Consider the following 25699-nt stretch of genomic DNA (forward strand, 5'->3'; position numbering starts at 1 on the left):
CTTCTGACGATGGGAATAAAAGAATAATAATATAAATAATGGACTATTTTCAATTATTTTGGAGAAAAAAGGAAAAGAAATTTGGCTTAAGTAAATAGTTTCTCCATTGCACAGAGTTCTGATGACACAAAGAATAGAATTAAAATTTTTTAACATAAGTTTTATTTATTCTTTCCCTTTCCATTTTGCTTGTGTAGTTTGTCTGTGGTTTATAATTGTGACATGTTTCAACAACATTCATTGACGGCTAGCAAAAAATATCCATATACATTTCATATTTTTGTTGTTTGGGTGCGGGCACACCCAGTGGTGTTCAGGGCTTGCTCCTGGCTTTCAGCTCAGGCATCAATTCTTGTGGTACTAGGGGGACCATAAGTAGTGCCTGGGATTGAACTTCGGTCAACCATGTTGAAGGCAAGAGCCTAACCCACTGTACTCTCTCTCCAGTCCCTTTAAATACATTTTTTTAATTGTCTGAGAGCCACTCCCAGTGGTCCTTTGATAGGAGGATCCTCTGTGGCTCCTGGGACTGGAACTTGGGGAACCTCATATATGCAAAGAATGAACTTTAACACATTTACTACATCTTTTGCACTCATATATACTTATTTTTGATGAGGCAGTACTAATTTACTCTTTGGTAGGATATGAGAATATTACTGTGCTTGCTTATCAAGCAATGTTTTCTGTTACTGTTACATTTCTTATTAATTTTATTGTATATGTTATTATCATCTTATTTTTAATATATTATTCCTTATAACTTAGCTGAATCTCATGAAAATTTTTCCAGTAACATTTTGAGAGCAATCTTTCTTCAAAAATAATTTCAATTTTTGATATGCACTGTAGCACTGTAGCACTGTCACCCCGTTGTATATTGATTTGCTCGAGTAGGCACCCGTAACGTCTCCATTGTGAGACTTGTCACTGTTTTTGGCATATTGAATACACCACAGGTAGCTTGCCAGGCTCTGCCGTGAATGCGGGATACTCTTAGCAGCTTGCTGGGCTCTCCAAGAGGGACAGATATACATTTTAAAAATACCACGGTTTCACAGAAGTACTAACCTTTGCTCAGTTTTTTTTTCTTAAAATACTATTAATGGCATTAAGATATAGGTGTGTTTAAGTCTGAATATGTTTGAGCATATCTTATTGTGTATTACATGTTTTTCTTGAGAGATGCTTTGGAGGCTTCTAACTTATTTCTTTCACTCAGTGAGTTGTACTTTTCTAAATTGCTGATATAGTATTTTAATATTTTTTCAAATATTGGCTAAATTTTATGAATTCTTGTGTACTGTTTTGTGAAATGGACAAATTAGGTGGATAATTTCAGATGTGCATAAAACATTTGATATTATTATATTTCAAAATATTAGAGCATTAAATAATTAAAGCATTTTTCTTCTCTTTTTAAGAGCAATGAAGTTGTCTACTACAATGCAAAGGATGATCTTGATGTGAGTACTCAGTTTTGCATTACTTTCCAAAATATACTTAGTTACACTGAAATGATTATTTTATAGAACAACTTGACCTAACAGTTTCATTTTTTCAGAAAATATTTGCTAATATAGAAGAATACTAGTTAGGCAATGAGATAATGATAAACTTTAGTGCTTGCATGATCTTTATTAATTATAATTGACATCTTTCTAAGTCACAATGCCCTGAATATAAATTTCCAAAACGCCCAATCTAGACCTCAGTCTGCTTCACTGACATATATAACGTGTTAACAGAGGTAGGTGTGTTTTGAAAACACATGACTGCAATTTCTCCAGCAAATGTGAAACTATCTATGTAGCAGGGACATATTTAATTGCAGGTATACTTTGATTCCATGTTAAAAAAAATGAACACTGACTTATGGCTCATCATAGAGCACCAGTTCTGTATGCACAAAGCCCTGAATTCTACCTCTGACATGACCTCACAGGTGCTTGGTGCAGCAACTAGCACATGTAGAGTAACACTGTAGCACTGTCATCCCATTGTTCATTGATTTGCTCCAGCCGGCACCAGTAAAGTCTCCATTGTGAGACTCTTTGTTACTGTTTTTGGCATATCAAACACTCCACGGATAGCTTGCCAGGCTCTACCATGCGGGCAGGATACTCTCGGGGTAGCTTGCCAGGCTCTCTAAGAGGGAACAGAGGAATCAAACCTGGGTCAGCCACGTGCAAGGCAAATGCCCTACCTGCTGCGCTCTGCTATCACTCCAGTCCAGCACATATAGAGTATGATAAAAAAATATGAAAAGAAAAAGTTGGAAATCTTTGGTGTGTGATATGTTCTCCAGCTTGCTACAGTAGTACCACAGTCTTTGCCACCTCCACCCCTTTTCTCTCTCTCTTGCTTCCCTCATAATATCTGTACATAATTTAAAAATTATAATTTCTGATGATCAAACAGGATAGAATTCTTACAAAATGAACATTGAATGAAGCATAATGTGTAGACTTACTTCATTGTAATGGTAATACATTACCTCACTTAAAGGTATATCCGGTATTTCAAGGTGATCAGTAACTTTTATATTCACTATATTTGAGTTGCCAATTGGTAGTGTACTCAAACACGTGGTATATAAGATGCTTCCTCACTTGTGTTTTTTAATATCTTTGCTGCTCTGTCAGTGCTATTTGTGTTCACCTTGTAGGTATGGAAATACTTATTGATATCACATTAAGCTAAACCAGTGGATGAACCAGGGGTTAGAGTTAATTTGCCTGAGCATTATGTAATATAATAATATCCTGGGAGTTCTCAAGGGCCAGATGTCTACCAGTTGAGAAATGCTGATCTAAACAACCCTTAATGCATTTCCCGCTTATGCTCCAATATTAGTGTCAGGGATAATATTTTCTATTAAAGTTTTTGCAGCATGAGGGTCAAGAACTGATTCATTTTTCTGTATTAAATGATATAATTATTGAGCTATTGCTTGTTAAATTAGGTATGTATTTATGTGTTTTGATACCTTTATTATTTAAATAACTTTTGGAAGACGAGTCTACTTCTGAATATTGTGTTCTATTTTCAGATTAAGCGATGGACCATTTCAAACCTGCTGAAAATTAAAATGCTTATTTTTTTTTTTAAGGTTAGGTGGAAAGTTACTTAAAAGAAAAATGCAAAGCTAGATTTGACTATAGATGACTTGAATTACCTTTCAGTACACATTACGATGGGGACAGCTGGGGCACATGGATGGGGCAGTGGGTTGTCACCTTGTTCATTGACTTCCAGAACAATCCTAAGAACTGAGTAATATCAAAAAGTAAATGTGGTTTACCTTTTGCTTAAACCTGTTCAAATGAAGAATATGTACTAAAATGAGAAAATTTACAGTTACTGCATATAATACAGTATCATCTTTGTTTTCAAGTCTGGGAAGATAAGTTCTTGTTAAGAGTCTGACATATAATATCGTAGTTATTAAACCACTCAATCAAACTACAATTCTGTCTGATTCTACGTACAGAGAGAGTAAATAGTTTATGGATTTAATTTCTAAAGGAACTAAAACAAAATTTTATAATGCTTCAGTGTATGATTTATTTTTACTTTCTATATGAAAAGCATTTTATATACATACAAAACAATTGTATATTGAATCTTAAATAATTGCTTCATCTATTATTTGCTTCACATTTTCAGATAAAATTTGCATTTCACTACTAAATGCTTCTCTGTGCAATGCTATTTTTTTCTAATAAGTCAGACACTTATAATAATGATGCATTACTACATAGAAGTAGCATTAGAATGTACTCCAGACTACTATCCAGAAATACAATCTAGAAATATTCATGAGTTTAATTTTAGAAATAAATGGTATTATTATTATTATTATTATACATTTAACACTGATAAGGCATATGTGTGTTATTAATAGGACAAGTTAAGAGATTTTACTTCATTGTAATTTTTGTGAAATACTAAAGCAGCATATACACAGATTTAAAGTTGGAGCTGAATATAAAAAATAATCTGTGAACACAATGCAGAAATCTGTCTTAATATTTTTGTATATACATATTGATAGTAAAACTTAGTGGGTTGGGGTAGCCCCAATGGTGCTTAGGGCTTACTTCTGGCTCTGTAGTCAGGGTTCACTTCTGATTATACTTAGGAGACTAAATATGTGCTTGGGATCAACCTCTGCATACAAAGCAAGAGCCCTTCCCTTGGTACTCTCAGTACTGGTCATCAACATTTTTTTAATTCATTTATTTAGATAGTTTTGTGTTCACACCAGCAGTGTCTGGGGGCCATTCCTGGCTTGGCCATAGCCATATGCTAGGAAAGTGCCTCACATCATACTATCTCTTAGGCTCCTGATCACAAAATTTTAAAGAATTATCACAAAATAATTACCTGCAAGATTTTACAGTCACATCTTTTAATTTTTTGAATTATTTTGGTTTTCGGAGATATCTCAATAAAGTTCTTTTGTGGTGAAGGAACTGATATTCTCATAAAGATGTGTTGTGGAAGCAGTCTGTTCTGTATTTCCCAAAGTAAACACAAAGAAAGACGATCATTGCAAACTCTTATCAGCCTAATTCTGTGATCTATGTTTCTGACTAGAAAAGTTCAAGTTAGGTTCAAACCTAGAATTCTCATGCTGATAAATTGAGTTGATTTATTTTGCAACATTTTATTTTATTGATCGCTTAAAAATTTGACCTGTCTGGAACATTTGGCTAGTCTGCTGAATCCCTTGCATATTTATGTTGCTATTTATTTTCTTAGCAGAACTCGGTCTACATTAAAATTAGTTCCACACATAATGTTCTCTAACTCTCCATTTTAAAGCCCATTTTTTATAATTTTATTTGATTTGATACAAATAAATAAAACTGATGAGCTCATAGAGATAAACATCAAACAGCAATAAAATTGTTTTAATTATTAAAGAACGAAGCACAGGCTGGGTTTCTTTCTTTTTTAGTTTTTTTTAAATGCTTTTTGTTTGTCAGTTTTTATTTCAATGCCTGTTAATGAAAAATTGAAGATGGCATAGAAATGGAGTAAAAATTGGTTTGTTTAATAGTTTATTCAGAATTATCTTTGTGCATATAAAATAAGTGATTTATATATTTGAATGTCAGTACATGGGTTTGATTATAATAATAGTTTATATGTGCTGCCCTACATTGAACAATAAGGGCTTTATATGCAGTGAAACTTTTGCTGTTCACATTATTCTTTTGTGGCTCATACTATAGCCTTAATGATTTCCAGATAATGGCAAGCAAAACTAAGTTTTTAAAAATATTTTTGAAAAAGTGGATCTTCTATGCCACATTTGTTATTTGAATGTGTCAGGAATATAATGTTCTGTGACCGTGAGTACAGGGAAAGTGATTGGCACAAATATTTCTGCTTTTTGGGGAGCACCCAGAGGAGCAAGAGGTGGCCAGTGTGTGAATTTACTATAATTCAGAACATTAGGGCTGGAGGAGATCGCTCAAAGGGTTAGTGATCATGCCCTGTGTGCAGGAGACACTGGGTTCAATTCCCAGCTCTGTGTGGTGACCTGAGAATACAACAGAATAGAGCTTGAGCACCATTGGGCATACTCCTAGTCAACAATAAAGTCATTTAGTTGAAATTTCTCAGGCAGTTTGAAAATTTTCTTCATTATACATATCTATTATTCATTCCTCTTAGGATGTTGATGTGGTTTACTTGCATAATATCTAGCAACTCCATCATTGATAGCTGTTTACGATGATTTGCGGGAGATCACTGTGATTAAAAAGATGGTTAGATTTCAAATAATAAATCTGCACTGATCTGATCCTCTGTTTCCAGTCATGTTTACCATGAATACATTAAAATAAATGCATGAACCGCTGTGTGAAATATGGCCACATTAGGACTCACTGGGGTAAAAAATAAATAAATAAAAGAAAGCAGAATGTAGTTCAGATTCAGTTTCTTCTAGGAATTTTGCTTCATTTTGGAGAAAGCTTCTTTAAATTATTTTATGTTAATTTTGATATATTTCATTGCTTGGTGCTCTTCAGCATATGTTCTTCTACGAGAATAGTTTAAGCATTAATTCTCATTTGTTTTAAGATGTGGCATATATAATTATCTTTTAGATTCTGCACCCAGTTCTTTCTTTCCAGAAGTAGTGTATGGATTTAGAATGTAATGAATATTCATTGCAATTTAAAAATTCAGTGGAATTATTTTAAATTTACCATTGCACTGTAACATTGTTGTACATCTATACAGCATAGACTAATAAAGATTTATTGAATAGTTTCCTTTTCTTAGTCACTGTGGAATTACAGTTATTCAAGATTGGATTTCAGGCATACATTGTTTCACTACCAATTCTTTCACCCGTGCCCTCTTGACTCTACCAATTTTCTCCCATTCCTCTTTGCCTTCCACTCATGAGTCTGCCTTTACAAGAGGCACTTTTTAAAAATATATGTTTTTGTATTGTGGTTTACTGTACTATTTTCCATAGGGTTTCATACAAAACAATTTACGACCTTTTAGCACCACCTCCTCTTCCTATTTTTCCTTCCCTGCATTATAGTTCTTAACCCTTCCCTGTCCTATCTGCCAGCCACCCCAGGTGGTATGTTTCCTAGTAACTAACTATTCTCATGTTCTTTGTTTCCATTGTCTTGGGGCATTCATTCTCCCCCTTTATGTTCCCTTCTCTACATATGAGGAAGATCATTCTATAATGGTCTCTCTCCCTCTGATTAACTTCACTTAGCATAATACTTTCTAGATCCTTCCATGTAGCAGCACACTACATCTTATCTTATGATTGAATAATATTCCATTTGTATATGTACCAGAGTTTCTTTATCTAGTCATCTGTTCTTGGACACTTGGGTAGTTTCCAGATTTCAGCAATTATGGATAATGCTACAAGGAATATAGGGGTACAAATGTCTTTTCTCCATGGGGAGGGGGTGTGGCGGGGGCTTGGAATGTATTCCAAGAAGTGGAGTTGATGAGTCAAAAGGAAGCTCTATTCCTTTTTTTTTTAACTAATGTCCAAATTGTTACTCAAAAAGGCTGGATCTGTCGACATTTCCACCATCAGTAAATAAAAGTTCCTTTTTCCCTACATCCAGCACTAGTTTTTCTGATTCTTTTTGATGTGTGCCAGTGTCTGTGCTGTGAAATGCTTACCTCATTGTTGCACCTCCCTGGTTTTTAGCATCTCCTCTTCAAGAGCATTTCTTCTTTTACCTTTTGGCAATTTGCATTTGTTTTTCAAGGAAGTTTTCTGTACATCTCTATTCTCCAGTTTTTGATGGGGTTACATGTCCTCCTCCTCCTCCTCCTCCTCCTCCTCCTCCTCCTCCTCCTCCTTCTCCTTCTCCTCCTCTTCCTCTCTGTCCTCTCTGTCCTCTCTTCCTCTTCTTTCTTTCTTCCTCGTCTTTCTTTCTCTTCTTTCTTTCTTTCTTTCTTTCTTTCTTTCTTTCTTTCTTTCTTTCTTTCTTTCTTTCTTTCTTTCTTTCTTTCTTTCTTTCTTTCTTTCTTTCTTTCTTTCTTTCTTTCTTTCTTTCCCTTTCTCTCCTTCTTCTTTTTCTTTTTCTCCTCCTTCTTCTTCTTCTACTTCCCCTCTCTCTCTTCCTCCCCTCTTCCTCCTCCTCCTCTCCCTCTTCCTCCTCCTCCTCTTCCCCCTTCTCTTCCTCCTTCTCCTCTTCCTTTTTCTTCTCCTCCTCTTCTTCCTCTGCCTCCTCCTTTCTCCTTCCTCATCCTTCTTTCTTCTTCCTTTCTTCTTCCTCCTTCTTCTTTTCCTTCTTCTTCTTCTTCCTTATTTTTTTCTTCCTTTTGTACCATTGCCTTGTATAGGTTGAATATGAACCCTTTATCAGATAAGTGTTGGATCCAGTGTATCTCCAATTCTGTGGGCTCTCTTTGTATTCTGGTTATCATTTCCTTTGAGATTCAGAAGCCTCTCAATTTAATAAGGTTCCATTTGAATGTCTTTGCTTCCACTTGCTTGGTTAGTAGTGTTTCATAATTGAAGAAGTGTTTGACTTCTAGATCACAGAGAGTTCTGCCTACTTTTTCCTCTGTGTACCTTATGGTTTCAGATATGATATCAAGGTCTTACATCCATTTTTATTTGACTTTTGTACATGGAGTTAGAAAGGGGTTTGAATTCAGTTTTTCACATGTAGCTGACCTTTTCTTTTTTTTTAGCACCACTTGTTGAAGAGTTTTTCCTGGCTCCACTTTATGTTGTTTTTGCTTCTTTCTTAGAGATTAACTGATCATATAACTGAGGGTTTGTCTTTATTCAAGTATAATGATATTTTAATCACTGCCAGTTTGTAGTACAGTTTGAAGTGGGGAAAGTAGTGTGATGCCTCAACTCTTTCTCCACCATGGACAGCTTTAACTATTTGTAGAGTGGTGGGTTGGAGGGTTGTTTTTCCATATGAATTTCAGGAGTATTTGATGTATTTCTTTGAAAAATGTCATGGGTATCCTTATAGAGACTGCATTGAATCTGTTCAGTTCTTGGGGGGAATATTGCCATTTTGATGTTATTAATCCTCCCAGTCCATACGCATGGTATATATTTCCATTTTCTGTATCCCCTTTTATTTGATAAAGTAGTATTTTGTAGGGTTTTATTTGTATAGATCCTTTACCTCTTTAGTTAACTTTACCTTTTTAATTAAGCTGATTACTTGAGCTGAATTGGTTTAAAGTGATGATTTTTACCCATTGTTTGCTTGCACAGGTATATCAGTGAAATAAATGAACTTTTTTGACAAAAGAATATTTGAGGGAAAATCTGAAAAAATATATAATGCCAGTTAAATAGAGGAGAAAAGTCAAACTAATGTATTAGTTGATAATCACATGCAGTTTGCATATTTAAATGAGTTGTTATGAATATTTTATCCTAAATTAAAATGTAAGTCTTAGTACAAAGAGTATTGAAAATAAGAGGCTCCTTTTGCAAAATACTTCATACTGTCATCTCACCATTTATATGTAACTGCTTCTTTATACCAGCATCTTACAATTTATGTGTTCATACAAAAATATTTTGGCATGAAGTTTGCTCTACAGTAAAGTAAATAGATTTCATGGTTAGAATTCTTAGGACTACACTGCACCTTGTCTTCCTTTATTTACTTGAAAAATGCAAGCCAGGATGTAGCTTTCAGCAGTAGAGCACTTGCCCCGCCTGTATCAACCCATGGCGCCTATACACACACATATACAAATACACACAACACCGGGACTTAGTAAGGATTCATAAAATGATAATAAGATTGTAAAACCAAGATTCCTAATTGACTCACTGTCCACTTAACATTTTGTCGGTTTACTTTCAATGTTTCACTGAATTAGCATTGTATATGACAAGCAAATACAAGTCTAAGTAATATGCTTGGTACTGGAGACACAGATGAACAAGTTATTGAAGTTGCTGTTCTTCAGTGGAACTCATGAACAAATAAAATGTTAAAGCATTAGCTCATCACAGTTAGATTAGTGGAAACTCCAAGAGAAAGTTTTTCAGCTAAAGAACAAACAAGTTCTATGTATGAAGACCAGGAAAAAACCTCCTGAGGAAGTCGCCCACAGAAGAAGCTCTCTGCCCTGAAGGGCACAATGTTGTTTGTCTCTGCTCCTCTTATTGTGAGGAACTGATTACTAGGCAGAAACAGAAGGAAAAAGTCGAAACAGAGCAAGGTCTGAGGCCTTGCGATGAACTGACTGTGGGGAATAGGTCATTTGAATTTTCAGACTCCTGAAAGAATTATTTTTTTTTTTTTGGAAATATGGTAAGACATTAGAATCTTATAGTGTAGTCTTGTAGGACTGTTCCTGATTTGTATGACATTAGCTTATCTCTGCATCTGATAGCAAGGGGAAATGATTTCTACCTTGTTTATTAGATAAGCATATTATATCCTGAAAACATTTGGAAAGTTTATTTTGTGCTTTTCATCTACGTCCTACCATTTCACAACAGCATAGAATAGAAATGCCATTCTCAGTTCCTCCCAATAATCTTGGATTCATATTTACATATGGAGCATATGAAGTAGATATGGCTATACCTTTAAGTATTATCCCTAATGGTGGTGAGTAAGAAATATATGACAGGTGAAATAAATATTTTCCCCATCTCTTTTTGTCATCACACTTAAGCCTGTGCTCCTCACAATGTGCCCAGGCTTGGATCAGGTGTCAGGTTGATGTATCCATTGTGCATTTTTGGAGGGCCTTGGCTTTGGTTCATATACAGCAGTACTTAGGACTTTTTCTTGGCTCAGGAATCATTCCTAGTGGTGCTCAGGGAAAAATATGTGGTGTCTGGGATTGAATCGGGGTTGACTGCATCAAAGCAAATGTTTTAGCCCCAGTATTTTCTCTCCTACCCTTTCATTGTGTAAGTCTAAGTTTTACTTTCAGTAAGTGCCCAGAGTTTATATTACAATGTTTTTTACTGTTACCATTGCAATCCTCATTTGTAATCTCAATACACTGCACTTCAGAGAGACAATTTCTTGCTTTTCTTTTCCTATAGTGCCAGGGATTAACCCAGGGTCTGACAGATGTGAGGTACATGTTAGCACCCCTTCCCCATTTTTCCTTTTACTTAGCAATTTATTGCAGTTATTAGTATCATTTTTAAAGAACTTAATTTAGGTCAGTTTTGTGAGTTTCATATGCATGCTTTAGCTCATTATGTCACATTTAGAAAATGTTTGTATGAATATGTTATTATTTGCTCTAATATCACCAGAATTATTTTTAAACTCCCTACCTTCTTTTGTGTGTTACTGTAGTTTCAGCTGCTTACTGTTTTCTATCCACCTCCAGGTCTATTTCAGACTTTCTTGTCCTTCTCTTCTATGTGATAATTATTAGTAGAAGCATACAAGGAATCTTACCAATGCATCAAACCCTGAAGTATCTAAAATTATTTACTCAGTTTGCTTTTGGCCACTAACATTATAAATTGACTTCATGTTAATTTAAGAATCATATGTAATATTGAATAAATTGTCTCTGAAGAGATAATGCTTAATTTTCTTCTGGGCAAATTTGAGGCATTATAAAGTGCCTCAGATTATAGTTTAATTTCGTTAAGGAAAGAAAAATCTTCTAAATTAATTATTAAAAATTATTTATCAAAAATATTAGTGAGTTCAAAATTTTTCAAGAACAACATGTTTGTATTAATGTCATGGTTTGAAACATATTTTCTTGTTTCTGTGAAATAAAAGAAAACCTGCAATTAAAGTTCTTAGTATATAATTTAGTCATTGTCTTGTGACTCATCTTTCCTTTAGAATTCCAGTCTTCCACTTAATACTTTTCTGAGTCATGTCATCCTCAAGGAGAAAAATAGAAGCTCAAATCAATTGAGCCAGAAGACAGTATTTCTATTCCATTGTACTGGCTTCATTATTTAATATTCATCATGGCCTTAAATCTGACCAGAACAACTATGGCCGGTTGAAGGCTTAGCATCTTTTGCCTTTTACTCATTATTCCCTAATAGGGCATGGCCAGCCACAGCTCTGTTGATGAATCTCCATTTCTAATTGATGCAAGTGGTTTATTCAAAAGGCAGATTTTTCTCTGTAGGGGTCAGAATTGGTAATCAGCCTTAACTAATGGAGCATCACAAAGTGCTGAGAGTCAATGCTGAATTAGTGGTTACAGGGGGAACCTGACTTTTTGTTCTACAGAATGAATACCAATGCAGTGGTATACTAGGCTTTAGTTATAATGTATCGGTGGTAAAATTTTATATTGTGCTGCAATGACTAGCCTGAAGGCCTGTTGCATATCCAAAGCATATTTGATACTAGAAATCCCAGGGAGACTTAATTTTTTTAAAGTAGCAGTATCTGTATTTAAAAGCTGTACACCCTCTTGTCAATTATATCTATGACATAGTTGCAAAAAAAGAAAGAAAAAAAGATGTATTTAGAGTTGTTAAAAAATAGAAAGAGATATGTATTTAGAGGTGGGAATTTAGAAGTATACACAACATGGATATATATATATATATGTATATATAAGATTTTTACCTCCAGTCATTGAAGAAATTGTTTTTTTACAAAAAATTCCATTCATTGAACTGCTTGACTATTGAGATAGAAATTCTAATTGTGATCCATATATAGTGGGTCTCAATGAATAAACTCTTATTCACTAGCAATTAATTTTCTCAGAACTTTTTGGCTTTGTTTTGTTTGCTTTAGTTTTAAGGCAGAGCTGGTGAAGCTCAGGGGGGCTAACTCCTGGCTTTGCACTGAGGAATTAGGCCTGGCGGTGCTCAGGGGAGCACAATACCCATGGTACTATCACTCTGTCCCCAAATTTCTCAGTTTTGTGGGACAAAAGAGATCAGGAAAATATTATATTTAATTTATATAAATGTATGAAATATGGGCTGGAGAGATAGCACAGAGGTAGGGCTTGCATGCGGCCGACCTGAGTTCAATTCCTCCGTCCCTCTCAGAGAGCCCAGCAAGCTAGCTACCAAGAGTATCTCACCCGCAAGGTAGAGCCTGGCAAGCTACCCGTGACATTTTCAACATGCCAAAAAACAGTAACAAACAAGTATCACAAAGGAGACATTACTGGTGCCCGCTTGAGCAAATTGATAAGCAACGGGATATCAAATATGTGAAGCCTTCTGTCCTTAGTAGAATTATCAGTCACTCCCCAATTAAATTGATTACTATGCAATGCCTCTGAAATTGAATGATCTACCTATTAACATTAGCCTGTGTACCTTTATCTTAGTGATTCTAATCTATTAGAATCTAATCTATTTATTAGTGAAATTTTTAATTTTCTTTTCAGAAGAAGGCAGTGAGATATTTCAGTATCAAAAGCTTGGTTTGGATAGATAGAAAATTAATCTTTACCCTTCAACTCCTGAGATATTTTCTTGAATCATTTTTTATTGTATTTTAGTGTCCATCTAGCCCAGCCCTAATATTGGTTGAATTCATATTTAATTGTAGAATTTCACTAGGTCAATTTTCCTGGAGTATTTCTTAAAATAAAAATGATAGAAACACATGCAAACGTCAGGGAAACATAACCTAAAATAATCCTCAATTACTGTCTCTTTGTGGGGATTTATACCCAGAGTTGTCAAGCCAAGGATTATCTTCAATTGCATGCTACAAATTTTATTACATAAATGGTGAAATTTATTCAGTGGTGTCATTGTAATATGGTTGCCATTAAAAGACACCTTTTTTAAAAAATGTACATTTAATAAGTACTAAATGTGGATGACTCAAACTCTAATCCCTTGAGTCATCCAAAATGACTTTAACATTGAGAAAAATTGAAAGAGAAATTAGGTTATAATATAATTAGCAGTAATATATTTTATTTTTTTACAGATCTTCTAGGAGTGGATGTCCCCAGCAGGGCATGGATACCCAGGGGCCACTCCTGCTGATACTTACCTCTGCCAATAGGGCTGACTACTTAATAATGTTAAGGGCCTGGTGAAGAGGTGCTGCTTAGGCCCCATGGTCTAAGGGGCCCCAACACCCAAAGTGCTGTGGGTGACAGTTAGGCATTAAACTCCAGTCCTTTCTCATGCAGTTCATGTGCTATACGTGAGGTATCTCTTCTACCTGTTAAACTATTCTTTTGTATTATTTTTATCAGTGTAAATGTGACAATGTTCATGTAGCCAAAGTTATAATGATTTGTTTGTTTTTCTTTGTGTGTAGTCCGAAAAGAATGAAAGTGAATCAGGAAGCCAGAGGATAAAGCCTGTTTTCTTCGAAGATGCGAACTTTGGTCGGCAAATATCCTATCAGCATGCTGCAGTTCATATTCCCACTGACATCTATGAGGGCTGTAAGTGGAACAAGAACACGGGGATATCATGTTTTGAAGTAATTCATGCTTAAATGTAGAAAAGGTGCAAATCTTATCCTGTTTTATTTATGTGCCAGATAAGGATCTTCGGTAAATATTTGCAGTTACTACTCATACATCATTGCTGTGTACTTGTTGGGAAGTCTGACTTTCTGGAGCTGTCCTTATACTCCGTTTAGAACTCATTTTCCCTTCCTAATTGACATCAGTAAGTTAAAGTCACAATCACATCATTTAGGAATTGAAGCCATTTGTTCTGGGGAAAGAGTTTATAGGGCTAGAGTAGATGCTTTTCATACAAGAGATCCAGGATTAATCCCTAACACTGTGAAGTCCCCATAGTAGTTCCCAAGCACTACTACTACTTCTGTGGTCCTTCCAAAACAAAGGTAAGTCAAAACTGCATAGCATAAGTGCAAATATACACATGTTCATAAAAACCCAAAAATGGCATTGGTAAAGGAATATCCATATTACTCTGCAGTTCTTATCATATCTTACTGGTTTTTCTTACAGTTTTTTTCTTTCTCTCTCTGACATACCCAAGGATTGTAGTAAAAGACTCCTCCCTTGTAATGTATTGTGGTCTCCACATAAAAGAAATATTGAGAGAAGTTGAAATCAGAGGCCTAAAGAGAAAGTGAAGGAAAGGAAGATTTTATTGAGAATGTTTCACAGTGAGGGAGGGGGCTAGATTATTTCCGGAGAGCCAGGAAAGGAAGTGTGTGCAGTGACGTTTCTCAAGTTCACTCATGTTTGACTAAGGGCAGAGCCTGAAACTTCTAAGGAGCATTTCTACTAAGGGCATTGAGGATCAGCTGATCCCAAGAAGCTGACCCAGCATACAGTCAGAGCTCCTTTCCTCCCTACTGTCCTTCCTCAGTCCTCTGTCCCTCATACCCTACTTCTCTCACATGTTCTTGGAATAATTATTTGAGATTTTCTTTTTTTTTTTGCTTTTTTTTTTTTTTTTTTTTGCTTTTTGGGTCACACCCAGCAATGCTCAGGGGTTACTCCTGGCTTTGCACTCAGGAACTGCTCTCCTGGTGGTGCTTGGGGGGACCATATGGGATGCCGGGGATCCAACCCGGGTCGGCCGCGTGCAAGGCAAACACCCTACCCGCTGTGCTATCGCTCCGGCCCCTATTTGAGATTTTCTAAGTATGCTTCTTACATGCTTGTCTGGAGAGACTGAAGTATATTGAGCATCCTGAGTACATTCATGGGTGATTAGTTTCTGGAGCCAAACAACCTGAGTTTGGATACAAATATGACTGGTATTTCCTTAGGAAAATCCTTTGACTTCCTAGATAAACATTTTTGTTTGGGGAAAATGGGGTTAAGATGAAGACCATTATGTTCTCATAATAGTAGCATGTATGTGGAATTTTTATTCATGTGAATGTTTTCTGTCATTATTCATAATAGTTAAAGTTTAATGACAACCACAGAGAGTTGATTCTGGGACAGATATGGTAAATCAGCTTTTATTTGGGGGCATAGAAAAATAGTATAGTGGATAAGATGCTTGTCTTGGATACGGCTGACCTGGGTTCAATCCTTGGCATGTCATATAGTTCCCCAAGCCCGCCAGGAGTGATCCCTGAGTGTCGAGCCAGGAGTAATAGCTGGGTGTGGCCTAACAAATTAAATAATAACTTTCAGTTTTTGTTATTTGGAATTAGTCGCATATTTTTTATATTAAAATGAATTTTTACATATCTGTATATGATTTTTTCATAATTACTGCCCTATGTTTTATTAATTCATTTTCTTTCTCCTTTGAATGTTTTAGAGAGGGTATTCTGTTTTCATGCAATTCTGTTTTAAGCAAATGGCTTAAAAATTTAAACGTATTTTTTCTACAGTAGAAGCAAATGGCATGTATGATACTATCTGATGTCATATGAGAAATCAGCATTTTCTTTATAATAGAACTTACACTATTAGTTCAATTTTTTTCAAAATCACTGGGATTTAGAATTTGTTTTTACTTAGACCATTGTGTTTTTTTTTAAATTATCCTAGATATTTGTGATTACATTTTGTTGGCCCCAGGTAAGGTTACATACTTGGCTCATTTCACTGAACCATTTGTAAAGTTCGCTAAGAATTACTAGTAATTGAGATATTTATGAATGTCAATAAAATATTTGAAGTTATTTTTATTTTTAAGTAGCATAATCCCTGGAGCATTGTTTTTTTAAACAAAAGAATATTTGCCTTAAAGACTTGTATGTAAAGAAGTATGTATGTAAGACTTGTACGTAAAGAAATTAAATCAAAACCCACTATGACTGAAACAAATATGTGTGAGTAGAACCTTATTTACTACTTAAGGAGAAGCCTATTTGTTCATTATCTGTGGCTCAAAGGGATTCTCTGAACAAATTCATTGATTGATCGTTGTGCCCAGACAAAGGGAAATAAAAAGGTTAAGTGTAATGTGGTTTTAACCTGCTGGCTGGTTGATTCAGTCCTAAGGAAAGTGAGATGGCTTTTTCTAGAGTTGTGTCAGTTCTATTCCCCCTCACCCACTCCCACCCTTGTTTGATGTGATAGCAAAAGTTACCGGGTCACAGCCTTCCCCCAATCCATTTAAAATTTCGGGACACAGGATCACGGTCATAATATAGCTTGGCAAAGAGAATAGCTTTATCTTGTGAACTAGTCTACGATACATAAAACAGTATTTCCGACCCAGTGTGTGGGAGAGTCTGAGAGGCCATGCAATGCATGGTTCTTTTACACCCCAACTTCTTCCCTTCAAATAGATCAAATTTGAATGAGACTCTTAATATTCTCTTCTAAGGTTTACATAGAAAGGTAAATTATGGGGCTGGAGAGATAGCACAGCGGGTAAGGCGTTTGCCTTGCACGCGGCCGACCCGGGTTCAAATCCCAGCATCCCACATGGTCCCCTGAGCACGGCCAGGGGTAATTCCTGAGTGCAGAGCCAGGAGTGACCCCTGTGCATCGCCAGGTGTGACCCAAAAAGCAAAAAAAAAAAAAAAGAAAGGTAAATTATTTCCCGCCCCTCCCTGCACTGATCCACGCTCCCCTACTCCTAGCTTAGAAAAGGAATTTCCTTGAAATTTAGAATCAGTGATTTTTTTTTTCAGAAGTTCTTGAGTTTTCCATAGATTCTCAACAAAGGATATCAGAACTTCGCACATTTTTTAAAATGTGAATATAAATAACAAAAGCAAAAGAGTTGTTAAAAACATTAAAAAATATCTTTGCTCTGAAAAAAAAATGGTTGGTGTTTGGAGAAATGGGGAAAGGCAGTGAATGTGACACTGTGAGGATGGCAGTAACACTTGGCAGCTGGCGCTGAAGCATAATACACATGAAAAGGGGCATCGCTATCCTCCAGAAGTTCTATAGTATTGCAAACCAACAGCAAATCAATTAATTTTTATTTTAAAATAATGAAACATTTTATTGAACAGGACAGAAAATGTAAGACCAATGTCCCTGAAGGCAAAGAGAAAGATTAAAATTTTCTTCTTCTAAAACCCCTTTTTGATATAGGAAATTAAAGCCCTTCAACAATAATATCTCCTGAACTCATTATGATAAACTGCTTGTGGCTTAGTCTATAGAATATTTTTTTTACACAGACATGAATAAGCCAAGCAGAACTTCTTTATCCTGTTTTATATCCTGCTTTCCAGCGTGGCCTCCCAATTAGACAGCTTTGCTCAACCATTTCAAGCCTTAAAATAGTGAAGGGAAAGATTTGTTTTTTGGAGTAGGTTTAACACAGAATATAAAAACAAAGACTTACTTAAGAAATAAATATAAATGAAATGGGCTAGAGAGACAGTGCATGTGGTCGACCTGACCCTGGTTTGATCCCTAACACTGCGTGTGGTCCTCCAAGTTCTGCCAGGACTGATTGTTGGGCAGTGACAAGATGTAAGACCAGAACTGTGAGTCCTGAGCCCATTTGGGTATGTCCCACAAAAGATAAAGATAAACTCATTTGTACTAGTTTTATTGATTATTAGAGCCTGAAATTATTTAAATCTAATTTATCACATCAGTAAATTACCTGTGTATATATTTTGCTAAAATCAAATGTCAGTAGATACTGTAATTCCACTGATCTGATAATAGCAATGATAATACTAATAATAATCATAAGGAACATTTCATTTATTGTACTAAGTATCTTTGTCTGCACTGTTTTGTTATTGATAATGCATTTATTATACGTTAATTAAATAACTGAAGAAGGGGCACTGTTTCTTTAATGTTGACCCATAGTAATTAATAACATGCTGAGAATTAAAATTTTATTTTCATGCTTTATGCTTCAATCACTAGAAGAACTTATTGATTTTTGTTTTTGCTGTCTTAGTTTTATTATTTGGAAGGCAGAATTGTCCTCAAAAATTAGTAAGATATTTACTTTGCATGGAATCCTTCATTACTATTTTCATCACTTTTTTAAAATTATAATTATGGTTATAATTTAAGTCTCCATCAAGTTTGGTATAAAACAAAAATATGTGACACATGAAATAAAGCCACGTTGAAGTTTTTTTTTTTAAGAGTGGAGGGTGGACAAGATTATTAAAGATAAGTACTGGGAGGATTACTCCAGAGCTTAGACATATTGGGGATAAAGGCAGTTCAGTTAGAGAAGGGATCACCAAGTAAATGTTGCAAGGAGGATCCGCTCGGGATGGGAGACACACCCTGAAAGCAGACTATAGAGCGAACATGATGGCCACTTAATACCTTTATTGCAAACTACAACACCCAAAAGGAGACAGAGAGCAAAAGGGAATGTCCTGCTACAGAGGTGGGGTTCGGGGAGAGGGGACAGGGTGGGGATGGTGGGAGGGATGCTGGGACTGTTGGTGGTGGAAAATGGGCACTGGTGGAGGGATGAATACTTGACCATTGTATGACTGAAATGTAAGCATGGAAGTTTATAAGTCTGTAACTGTACATCACGGTGATTCACTAATAAAAAAATTAATTAATTTTTAAAAAAGAGTGGAGGGTAGAGATATAGTACACCAGGTAGGGCATTGCCTTGCACACAGTCAACCTCGGTTCCATCCCAAGCACCCTATGTGTTACCTGAGCAAGGTCAGTAGAGATTCCTGAGTGCAGAGCCAGGAATGAGCCCTGAGTAAAATCAAGTGAGGACCCCTCGTGCACACAATAAAATATTAATAATTTAGTATGCATAAATCATTTTCCATATGCTACAAAAGAATTGACTTTGTAAATAATGCATTCCCATGTAAAATAAACTACTGGTAAACCTCTGCAGAGGATGATTTTAGTAGTTCTAGAGTATAAAAAATAGTGCTTTGACTATTTTGATCAGTAAGAGAAAACAACTAAATGTTTTCAGAAATCATAAGACAGACTTTGGTATATGGAATGATTTTTTAAAAAGAAGTTCTGCCTTAAAATTATTTATTTAGTCTCATTTATCTTAATATTGGCTTCTTGTTCTTCGCTGAAAACTCATCACTAACTGTCTGACCTTGCCTGGCCTGTACTTCTTTAAAATTCATATCCGCTGTTATAGGCTATGTGAGTAAATGACAAAGGGGTAAAATCAGAAATGTCAACAGGATCTTGAGAATTTAATAATTACTGGGATTCTTCATGCAGTTCATCAGAAGAGATCAGATTTACAGGATTGTTCTAGGTTTCTGAATTTAATAAATGGGAAAGTGCACTTTAATTGAAAGCTTAACTGAAGGAACCAGCCTCTTCGTTCACTTAAAGACAGTTGTGTAACTATATTCTCCTAAGAAATCTCATGTTCTAATTTCCCAACGGCAATTACTTTTTAAAGTCCCTGTAATTGAAATGTAATTATTTTTGCTCTTTGATATATTTTGTATAGTTAGTATAGTTAATTAAAATCTGATCTCAAAGTTTTCCCGGGAATTTCACTGGTGGGTATTTTAGAGGGCAAACAAATCATGCTTACTTTCATTTTCAGTTTTAATTTATCTGTTTAAGTGTATAAAAGTGAGCACAAAGCAGTAAAAAGAAGTGTTCCATATTGTGACTTAATTTTGATTTAATTATGAACTTAATTTTACTATCGCTTTAGATTTGTGATGAGAATGTCTGCATAGAATATTTTATGATCATTTATTAATAGAAATTTAAAGACTTACATATAAGGCATATAAAAATGTAACTGCAATGAGATATAAATATTTTACCAAGTAATTATTTATAGAATTATTATAAATTCTGAAGTTCTTAGAGAATGTATATTAGAAACTGTCACTGTCACTGTCCTCCGTTGCTCATTGATTTGTTTGAGTGGGCACCAGTAACATCTCTCATTGTGAGACTTATTGTTACTGTTTTTGGCCTGTGAAATACGCCATGGGTAGCTTGCCAGGCTCTGCTGTGCGGGCGCAATACTCTCAGTAGCTTACCAAGCTCTCTGAGAGGGGCGGAGGAATCAAACAGGGTCGGGTAGGCTGCGTGAAAGACGAGCGCCCTACCGCTGTGCTATTGCTCCAGCCCATTAGAAACTGAAAATAATAAAAAGGAATCTCAACTTACACAATACTTCCAGAAAGGGGTTTCCTTTCTTATTCCTTTAACCTTGTAATGTAAGCAAAGTGTTTAAAATTTCCCTTTTAGGAACTAAAAACATATTACAAAGATACATGTTCATTTTCATAAGAAGGCAGAATTTTATGAAATTATTCTTTGAAGTCTTATGCTTTGCTAAAAGTACTTGCTTTTTATAAATTGACTTATCACTAATATTGTGTTGTATTTTATCTTGATCAATTTTTGGTCTTTAAAATATAGCTACTGTATCTAAAATGTCAATATAAAATTTATAGAATAGTTTGAAATATAGAGAAAAAAATCCCTGCCTTTACTTACAATTGCATAGTTAGCCTTTTATAGACACCTATACATTTTAGTTGCTAATCTGGTATAAAATAATCACCGTCATTTAATTATAGGTTTTCTACTGATTTTACATGTGTCTGCCATATTGCTTTGTACTCACCTGACTTCGTAAACATGCAGAGGGCACTCTGATCTCTTATTAAAATATATGTGTACATTAATTGTATTATTGAGACTTCACCCTCATTAACTCATTTAAACCTTATTATCTTCCCATGGCCCTACTAGTATTATAGTGATGGTTAGTATTCAAAATATGGATCTGAGGCCTACAGAGAGAATACAGTTGATAATGTACTCGCCTTGCATGCAGTTAACCCCAATTTGATTTCTACACCATTTATGGCACATTCAGCAGCACAAGGAGTGATCTCTGAGCACAGAGCCAGGAGTTGCTCCTGAGCCCAGCAATGTATGACCCAGTAAACAAGCCAAAAAGTAAGATAAAACCAAATAAAACTATGGATTTGGAGATGGGATAATAAAAACTTAATTCTGCTACAGAGATAGAAGAGTTTGAAATTATTTTGGAGGGGTTCTATAATGTAAACTTATTTTAAAAAGTAAATTCTGAATTCTCTGTTGAGAAAAGATCAAGGGACAAAAACAGAGTAGGAATAGTTTTCTAGTCTGTAAAAGTATTTCTAAATTTTATAGTCAGTATAGTTTTGAAATGGATACTCTTCCTCTTGACTTTTTTGAAAAAGCTATTTGAAAATGTTCTTTGCAATAAGGCCAGGAGTTAGTGTCCCATGCCTTTTGTGGGCAGGCGTAGGGGTGGGCTTTCTTAGATTTCCAGCTCTCCATGGCTCTCCAGGGACCACAGGTACAGCTAAGGAGTCATCCAAGTCTCCCGGGGCCCCAGCTATTCACCAGCATCACTGGACTCCAGCAGCATCACATGCTTGGATCCTAACTTTGAACCATCCAGCTCAGTTGGCTGGATGTTGACAAGGAGCATTGATCCTGAGCCCTCTGAGCACTTCCTGGTAGCATCCCACTCCCCTTTCAATAACAAAAATCCTTTTATTTCTTTTAATTTATTTTTTTTTTGCTTTTTGGGTCACACCCGGCGATGCTCAGGGGTTACTCCTGGCTCTGCACTCAGGAATTACTCCTGGCAGTGCTCGGGGGACCATATGGGATGCCGGGGATCAAACCCGGGTCGGCCGCATGCAAGGCAAACTCCCTACCCGCTGTGCTATCGCTCCGGCCCCCAAAAATCCTTTTATTTCTGATGAATCATTCTAGTGTGTCACATTAGGTTTTTTGAAAATAAAAACTTGGATATAAACTTGGATATATGGATATAAACTTTATAGACAAAGCTGAAAACAGAATTTAAGAAATTATTTTAGTGATATTTTATTAATACTGTTAATTGTAACACTGTATTTTAATAGTTGAGGTAATAAGTTTACAGTATTGTTCAAGTTTCCAGTATCGATGTCCAATGTTACTGCCCACCATTGCAGTGCTTATGACTCTCCCCCCATCCTTATGTCACCTCCAGTCTGTCCTTCTTCCCTCCAAGCCTTTTCCCCATTATTTGTTGATTGACTGTCAGAATTTTAGTGTATGATTTTACCTCCCTTAGCACCTCATGAACTCAAGGCCCTCCAAGTATGCAACAGCATTATAATTGAGAAGTGAGTTAAAAATATCCAACCTTTGAAAAGTAATGAATTAATGAAAGTACAAGTTTTTAGGAGATCCAAAGATATCTTCTATACCTCTCTCTCGATAACTTCGATATTTTTCTCTCCTATTAAAATAGATTTCATTGCAAGTTAGTTTCTTCCTTTGTAACTCTGTGGTAAAAGACAGACACTGATGAGAGATATTGAAGTACAGGGAAAAGAAACATTCCTTATTTTTTTCTGATTAGATAAATCCTTACATGGATGCAAATTGCCACTATTTTGTGCTTGCCAGGCATGCTTTTGTGGTACACTTGTGTTTTCATCACATCACTGTACTTGTAAGCACTGAACTGTATAAGCTGTTATTATGTGAACGTGGTGATATGTGGGTTCTTCTTCCTCTTCCTCCTCCTCCTCTTCCTCCTCCTTCTCCTTCTTCCTCTTCTTCTTCTTCTTCTTCTTCCTCCTCCTCCTCCTCCTCCTCTTCTTCTTCCTCTCATTCTTCTCTTCTTCCTCTTCTTATTTCTTCTTCTCCCTCTTCCTCTTCCCCCCCACCCCTCCTCCTCCTCCTCTTCTTAGTCTTTGTGGAATAAAAGTCACTTCCCAAAAGTGACTCAGGGTCCAGTCTCCATGGGACTCTTGGTAAACATGACCATTATTCAATGTGAGGTCAGAGGGTGACGTGCCTCTCATGCACTGTGGTACCAGGGCCACCGCAGCAGTACTCAGGAACTTCCAGATCCAATGGCTGGTGATCCTTGGAGGACCTCCAAGGCTGCATCTAGCAGTGCTTGAAAAGTCTTGTATGCTGGAGAATGGGCCAGAGCTGGGGTACATGTACTGCTGTACTGTCTGCCAGCCCCTGAGCTGGCTCTTTTTCTTATGAAACAAATGATAGTGAACTAATGCCATATCCTTTTATGATATAATATAATATGTAAAAATTAGAAAGGACAAAAAAGCAAAGCAGAAAGAAATCTGTAGGTCAACCTGTTTTATCAGTGATAATAAACAAAAATACCAAGGAAAACAGCTGCCAAATGAATCAGTAAATGAATAATGCATGAACACAAAAATAAATTAATTATGGGATAATTCAGATTTATGAAAATATTTTTATGTTCTATATTAATGCATGTTAAACGTTTAATGAAATTTTAGATCCATTTCTAAAATTAAACAAAAACATTACATACTACCAAACCTTAAAAAGAAAAAAAAAAACTGGTGATTAGGAGAGCTAAGAAAATCCTGTCTCTAATATGGTTGCTTTTTTTTTTCAGAGTAATTATTTTTCTGTTCTGGTATTTGTCACAAATGTGAATTTGGATCAAAATATAAAAAAATTGGGACAATAGTATATGTTTTTCTTTTGTTTTGTTTTTTGAATCATACTCAGCCAGAATTAAGTGAAGATCAGGGTTCAATTCTGTGTGTTTAGGGATCATTCTTGGTGTGGTACACAAGGGACTATATATGGTGGTAAGATTGAACCCAGGTTGGCCACATGTAAGGTAAGCATTTTACCTGCTATGATGGCTCTTCAGCTTTGTAATGAATGTTTGAAATATACTTAAAAACAAAAATATAGTTTGCTTTCAGAATATCTCAATTGCACTTTAAGGTTCATTATTTCAGGTAATAGTATTTTATGTTTGCGCTAAAATAATGGGAAGCACCTTAAAGAATAGTAAGTAAACTGATATCTTCCTTATAAAATAAATAAAATACCTTTCATGTTTGAACTGTTATTTTAATTACTAAGACTTCTCTCTAAATCATAGAGGCAGAAAATCTAATCAATGCTTAAAAGGGACATGGAGTAGGAACTCTTAAGAAGTCCAGTTTAAGCCCAGAGTGTGAGAGAGCACAGCAGTTGGGTGGCAAGCTTTGTAACCAAGAGAATAAACCTGAGGTAAAAATACAGATTTTAGTCTACAGATATTTTAAAATATTTAATGACACAGAGAGTGGTAATTCTATATCTGAGATAAGTTTCCTCTCTTTCTCTAATGATGTTATTATAGTATGTGCACAGTTCTTTGGTGGCAATAGAGCAGCACTCATTTTTCTAATACAAAAATTTCCACAACAGGTAAATCCAAATGTTTAAGATGTGTTATTCTTCTGATCTTTCAGCTGCACTGTAGTTTCGTTAATTCGTTTAGGATCACAAAATAATAGACCAACGTGTGTAAGAACAGTTTATAAATTTTGCAAGTTGATACAGACTGAATTGTATCCCCACCTTTAATTCACATCTAATGTGACTGTTTTTGACAGCAAGTCTAAAAGTTAAGTAAGGCTAAATGAGGTCATAATATTGAGGCTGTAAGGTGGAATTGTAACTTAATAAGAAAAATATACGTATGCCTATGCTAAGCCATCAGAGTCAGACAAAAGCAGACAAGTGAGAAGCTAGGAAACAAGTTCTCAATAGAAACTTAATCAGAAGGCACCTTATCTTGAACTTTGCAGTTTCTGAAACTGAGAAAATTAATTTCCATTTTTTTAATCAATACTTCTATGATATTTTTGTTATGACAACCTGTGCTAAAACATAAATTTGTTTTCAGATGAGTATTATTAGAGTCTTAAACTCGGGTTGAAAATTATATATATATATATAATTTATAATTTATATATATAAATTGAACCTTAACAAAAAAACTGAAATAATTTACTCTTTATACTGAAAATGTATGGCTTAGAAATAATTGGTTACTAAATTTGAATTTGTAAGCCCTTTCTTTTGCATTTCAATTCTGAGTCTTGATTTCTGTACTTCCCTTTGAAATAATCAAGATCTGAAATCTATCAGCTCTCCAAACTCAATATATAAATAGACTTGAATTGGAAAGACAATTAACTTGCAATTCTAGACATACATAATAAAAAATAATTGAGTATTGTCATGGAGATTTCTCTTTTCTACTACTCTCTGCAGTTAGTAATGTCCTATGTACTTTGCAAAAGAGATTCATTTTTTCTGAGTACTCTTCCTCTAGTTGAATTTGGTCGTATTCCAGTTCCCTAAGTGAAAACTGAGATATTTTAACCCATAGTGATCAAGATCACACGATCACGCAATCCCGTTGTTCGTCTACTTTTTGAGCGGTCTCAGTAACTTCTCCATTCATCCTATCCCTGAGATTTTAGAAGCTCTCTCTATTCGGCATTCGTGCTGATGCCGCATTGGAGGCTCTTTCAGGGTCAGGGGAATGAGATCC

General features: G+C 35.5%; 1 protein-coding gene across 2 annotated transcripts in view; it reads left to right on the forward strand.

Moving 5' to 3' along the window:
• Positions 1 to 25699, forward strand: part of CACNA2D1 (calcium voltage-gated channel auxiliary subunit alpha2delta 1) — a 459233-nt gene that overhangs the window by 278587 nt on the left and 154947 nt on the right. For both annotated transcript variants that reach the window (XM_055124139.1, XM_055124138.1), the window contains exons 5-6: positions 1425 to 1466; positions 13752 to 13881. In XM_055124139.1, coding sequence (XP_054980114.1) covers positions 1425 to 1466; positions 13752 to 13881 — 172 coding nt within the window. The remainder of the gene's footprint in view (positions 1 to 1424; positions 1467 to 13751; positions 13882 to 25699) is intronic.

Source organism: Sorex araneus, chromosome 1 (assembly GCF_027595985.1).
Source record: "Sorex araneus isolate mSorAra2 chromosome 1, mSorAra2.pri, whole genome shotgun sequence".
Taxonomy (NCBI): Eukaryota; Metazoa; Chordata; class Mammalia; order Eulipotyphla; family Soricidae; genus Sorex; species Sorex araneus.